Source organism: Bos indicus x Bos taurus, chromosome 11, assembly GCF_003369695.1.
Source record: "Bos indicus x Bos taurus breed Angus x Brahman F1 hybrid chromosome 11, Bos_hybrid_MaternalHap_v2.0, whole genome shotgun sequence".
In the NCBI taxonomy this organism is placed as follows: domain Eukaryota; kingdom Metazoa; phylum Chordata; class Mammalia; order Artiodactyla; family Bovidae; genus Bos; species Bos indicus x Bos taurus.
In genome coordinates this window covers 92,525,326-92,531,163 of record NC_040086.1, presented here as the reverse complement: position 1 = coordinate 92,531,163, position 5,838 = coordinate 92,525,326, and the positions used below count along the sequence as shown (strand labels likewise).

At 41.5% G+C, this 5,838-nt stretch overlaps 1 protein-coding gene across 1 annotated transcript; it reads right to left on the bottom strand.

Moving 5' to 3' along the window:
• Positions 1 to 4,035: 4,035 nt before the first annotated feature.
• LOC113900864 (olfactory receptor 1L8-like) lies at positions 4,036 to 4,980 on the bottom strand. Its single transcript, XM_027554481.1, has one exon. It carries the CDS (start codon positions 4,978 to 4,980, stop codon positions 4,036 to 4,038), a length of 945 nt encoding a protein of 314 aa, XP_027410282.1.
• Between the last annotated feature and the right edge of the window lie 858 nt (positions 4,981 to 5,838).

Sequence of the window (5,838 nt, the reverse complement as noted above, 5' to 3'; positions counted from 1 at the left end):
TTATCAGACAATACTTGTCTTCCTCTGTTTTATTTTTTTAAGGGGAAATTGTTTTATTTAGATCCTTGTTTTTATTCAATGAAAGATTCTTTAATTATATAGTGCCTTTACAATTTTGAAGTTTCACTTACATGATTTCATATAATTCCATGCTGCTACTGCTGCTAAGTCGCTTCAGTTGTGTCCGACTCTGTGCGACCCCAAAAACAGCAGCCCACCAGACTCCCCCATCCCTAGGATTCTCCAGGCAAGAATACTGGAGTGGGTTGCCATTTACTTCTCCAATACATGAAAGTGAAAAGTGAAAGTGAAGTCGCTCAGTCATGTCAGACGCTTAGCAACCCCATGGACTGCAGCCTACCAGGCTGCTCCATCCATGGGATTTTCCAGGCAAGAGTACTGGAGTGGGGTGCCATTGCCTTCTCCATATAATTCCATCATAATCCTTAAAAAAATCCCTAAGCCTCTATTGCCTCTCCGCTCTTCCCTCTCATCACTGGCGGCCACTAGTTTGTTCTCTATCTGTGAATCAGTCATCATCTGTCCTCACACAGAGTTATTACATTATTACTGACCAGACTTCTTATGATGTATGGTGCATCTCTGCAGCTTGTTGATTTATAGCTGGAAGCTTGTATCTCTAATCCCCTTCCACTTTCCCCCTCCCCTCCAAATCCCCTCTGGCTATCACCCATTTGTTCTCTGTGTTTATGAGTCTGTTTTCATTTTGTTTTGTATTTTAGATTACATATTAAAGTGATATCATATGGTATTTCTCTTTCTCTGTGTGACTTATTTCACTTAGTATAATAGCCTCAAGTTCATCCATCTTGTTGCAAATGGCAAGATTTCATTTTTTATGGCTGAGTAATCGTCCATTTTCTATGCATGTTACTGAAAGGTATGTGGGCTTTGGCTGCTCACCTCTCAAAAGTCAACAGACAGACCAGGTTGGTGGAAAGGAAAGTTTGCTTTATTTCAGGTGCCAGCAACTGCGGGGAAGGGTGGCCGACATCGACATCTGTCCAAAGGCCGACTTCCACCCTGCCCCCAACAAGCAGGGGGTGAGAGCTTTTACAGACAGACTGGCGGCGGGGTGGGAGTGGGGGCGAGCAATGTATAGAAACAGCATAGTCATTTTCAAACTGGTCATCGTTGATCTGACCAGCATCATCTTGGTTGTTTTAGGTACAGTTAATAATCTTCAGTTTCAGGGTCCATATGTTCCCATTTCTTTTCAGCCAGTTCTCAGAATTGTGGCCCCTCATGACCTGGGTGCAATCTGGTCATCAAGCAGTTAACTTCTCCACCTGGTAGTCTAGTATCTTTAAGACAGCTCCCAGGATATGGCTCAGAATATTATCTACAGCCCTTGAGAAAGCACTAAAAGTCCTTGACTTTAGTTCAAGCTTAATGACCACCTTATTATTATTTGGTCTCCTTTGACTGTTTTCCTTTGTTTCTGCAGTTCTTCTCTGATTAAACTTACTCTTTGACAAAAGGCAGGCAGAGGACATGGTGGTCGTGGGGGTAGCCACCCCCCAAATGTAGCAGCCTGCTCTGTGTCGTGCACACCACATCTTTGTTTAATCTATTCATCTACTGATGAGCACTTAGTGAGCTTTCATACCCTCTTTATTGTAAATAATGCTTCAGTGAACATCAGAGTGCATTTTTTTGGATTAGTGTTTTTCTTTTATTCAGGTAAATACCCAGAAGTGAAATTGCTGGATCATTTAGCAGTTCCATTTTAACTTTGTAAATTCCTTCCAGTATAATTTTCCATCCACATTGAAATCTGGTGTAGTTAAAAGACCAAATTAGATTCCAATGTGTCAGGCAGAGGACAGTAATGTGTCTCTCTCACAATCAAGTACTTGCTTTAACCAGGGTGTTATTCTGGCTACAGAAACATAAAGTAGCAGTTACTACCTGACAGTCACAGTGTGTTATAGAGGTTCAAAGGCAGGCATCCTCCTAGTGCAACAGCAACCGTAATGATATGTGACTCAAGTGATAAGCCCAAATTACTATAGTTTAGGCAGGTCTTTAAGGAACTCATTGACATCGTCTTTCTAAATTGTACATAAATTGTATATAAAAGGTCTCAATGGACATGAATTTCAGCAAACTCCAGGAAACAGTGAAGAACAGAGAAGCCTGGCATGCTGCAGGCCATGGGGTCTCAGAGTGGGAAATGATTTAGCGACCAAACAACAACAAAATAAAAGGTCTCAGAAAATTGTTTTAATGTAGGTTTGGTCCAATTCTTCGTCTCATGGAAAAACGAATTCTGGAACATTATTGGCCATGACTCAGCACTACACATGAGATAAACAGTTAAGAACACTAAACTCTTGCTTTGAGGTAGTTTCTTAAGAAAGGAATATTGAATCCCATTCCTGCCTTTATTTTTCATTAGGTGATCTCTCTTCACCTGCCTTAGTTCTTGCACTTTTTCTGCTTTCTACCTGTCCTAACCCAAACCGGACTTCTCTGGATTATCAGCTCTGGTTCAACCCTACCGCCTCTATAGGCAGGCAGCAAGATGAGACTCTCCAGAGCTGCTGCTTTCCTCCATTTCTGTTGAAGAATTGATGCTTTTCAACTGTGGTGCTGGAGAAGACTCTTGAGAGTCCCTTGGACAGCAAGGAGATCAAACCAGTCTATCCTAAAGGAAATCAGTCCTGAATATTCATTGGAAGGACTGATACTGAAGCTGAAGCACCAATACTTTGGTCACCTGATGCGAAGACCTGACTCACTGGAGAAAACTGATGTTGGGAAAGATGGAGGGCAGGAGGAGAAGGGGGAGACAGAGGAAGAAAAGATTGGATGGCATCACCTACTCAATGGACATGAATTTGAGCAAACACCAGAAGACAGTGAAGGACAGGCAAGCCTGACATGCTGCAGGTCATGGAGTGGCAGAGTTGAACATGACTTAGTGGCTGAACAACAGCAATTACCAAATAAGTCACTATATAATCTGTCTGCTACTTGGAGTTTGCACTATTTTTATTGTGATGGGGTGGAAAAGCTTTCTGCTTTGAAGATCAGACTCCTGGCTTTTTATGTATGCACACTATTTTTTGAAACACAAATGTCTCCCATTCTCCGTCTACTACAGCCCTTACATCTTAAAACAATACTGCAATTAATCATAATTGATTTATTTCCTACTGATAAGATTTTATGTTTTGGCCTATTTTTATATTAAAAACTAAGATTCACTCAAATAAAATCTCTACACTCAACATACGGTTATGGCAATATTTCTGTGAGATTCTTAAGACTTGAAGTTTCTAGAATAAGTATTAAATTATATATTTTAAAACATAATTTAGTGATAGATGGAGGGAGGAAAGGTTTCAGCATTCCACCTGTGGTATGGATAATTTCTTGATTCTTATTCTTTCTGGTCATTAGCAATTTTTAGTTGTTTGGTTAAAAAATGATGAAATTGAAAAGAAATAAAGTCATAGCAATATGATAAGGGGGGAACAGAAAAACTAGGAGGAGAAAAAGTGAAAACTGAACTTTTAAACAAGAAAACATTTTTGAATGAGAAAAATGAGGAGTTATAAAAATATTCAAAGTGAAAGTTAGCTAAAATGTACTCTTTCTCCTCCTCCTCTCCTTCTGTCCCCCCTTTCAAATGTTTGCACAGGCATCCAACAGCTACAAATTAAGTAATTATTTGTAGCAATATACTGAAATGTGAAGGATTTTGGAGGATAAGTCTTGAAATGAGAAATTTGTTCAGGAAATATCTGTGTGAAAAAGATTGGTTTAAAGCATCTCATCTGGAAGATGCAAAGTAATGAATCTTCATAGGAAAGAGGAGAAACAGTGGGGAAGAACATCATGATTTAAGCAGAAGCAAAGTCAAATAAAGGGTCTTCATCAATGGATGTAATTGACCACAATGCCTATTCTCACATGGGTTAAAAATGTTAACCTCCAAGAGCTTGCTTGTTCACCAAGACCCAGTAGAAACCAGATTCAAATGGGGAAGATTCCCTTGTGTTTTCATCAAGGGGGTGCTGCCTGAGGTTTCCTCCTGCCCACCAGCTTCCTCAGACCCTGTTTCAGGTCTTTGTTTCTTAGGCTGTAGATAAAAGGATTGAGCATGGAGGAGAGAACTGTGTAGACAATTGTTGCCACGTGGTCCCTGACAGTGTAGGTGGACACAGGCTGTAAATAGACATAGAAGATGCTTCCATAAAATAGTGTTACCACTGTAAGGTGAGACCCACAGGTGGAGAAGGCTTTGTGTTTCCCAGCAGCTGAGGGAATTTTGAGAACCGTGATGAGGATTCGTATGTAAGAAAAAGCAATGCATAGAAAAGGAGTCACCAAAAAGGCAGATGCCTCTGTCATTAACACAATTTCATTGACAAATGTGGAGGAGCAGGATAATTTCATCAGAGGGCTGAGGTCACAGAGAAAATGATGGATGATATTGGAGTCACAGAAGGTGAGGTGATTCAGTAGAAGTGTGTGTAGGAGAGAGTGGAAGTGAGGCAATGAGCAGGAGAAAGCCACCAGCAGGACACAGCGGCGGTGACTCATGATGGTGACATAGTGGAAGGGGTCACAGATGGCCACATAGCGGTCAAAGGCCATGACTACTAGAAGCCAACTGTCAGTGTTGCCCAAGGCATATATAAAATACATCTGGGTAAGGCACCCAGCATAGGAGATGGTCTTGTGTGACAGAAAGTTCACCAGCATCCTGGGGACAATGGTTGTGGTGAAGCAAATGTCAGTGAAAGACAGGAAACTCAAAAAGAAATACATAGGGGTGTGCAGTTGGGGGTCAGAGCAGATGGCCAGGATGATGAGCAGGTTCCCTGTTATGGTGACCAGATATATGATGAGGAAGAGGATGAAGAGTGGCTTCTGGTCCTCAGGCCGGGAGGAGAGTCCCAGGAGGATGAATTCAGAGACACTACTGGTTTGGTTGAGTCTTTCCATTGACTTGGGTCTAAGTTATATGCAAGGTGCTTTGTTATTTCACATGCTCCAATTCCATTGTCCAAAACAGGAGAACCCACCAAGGCTTTTTGGTTACCAGTAGCAACTGTACTTTCCCAAAGAATCTGTCTGCAATGCAGGGGACCTGGGTCAATCACTGGGTTGGGAAGATTCCCTGGAGAAGGGAATGGCTACCCACTCCAGCATTCTTGCCTGATGAATTCTATGGACAGAGAAGCCAGGCAGGCTACAGTCCATACTGCCACTAACACTTTCACTTTCACAGCAGGTGTGCAGGGAAAGCTTCTCATCCTCATGGTCCATGATGTGGTCTTAGCTTCCCAAATCCATGGGCATCATAAGGACATTATATAGCAAGCTGTAGGGACAGAAGAAGAGTTTTCCTATAGACTCTATCAGAGTGGTCTTCTTTGATTCAAGTTGCTTAGTTCCTGTTCTGGGAGAAACTCTGTTTCCCTAATGGGAACATAGCAAAAAATAATATTTGCTTTGTGTAGTTCATGTTGTATTTTGGGAGATAAATCATGGAAAAACAGAATATAGAACATTATATCAGGTGAAGAGAAGTTTTATTAGCAAAATAGGGTATTATGAGACAATGGAGATGGCTGGAGGGTGTGGATGGTGAAACACAGAAGTCGCAGAACCATCATTCCTTCTAAAGCACAATAAGTTGTTATCCTATTGGATTTAACTTTGCACGTCTGGGGAACGGGTAAAGGTTTGCTGAAACAACCAACAGGGCAAGTCTAAGAGGAATGGTAAAGCTAGGTCAACATTGTTTTATTTTCCTTGTTTGGGCACAGAATGGGAAGCTAATCCTCCTTACCTCATGGC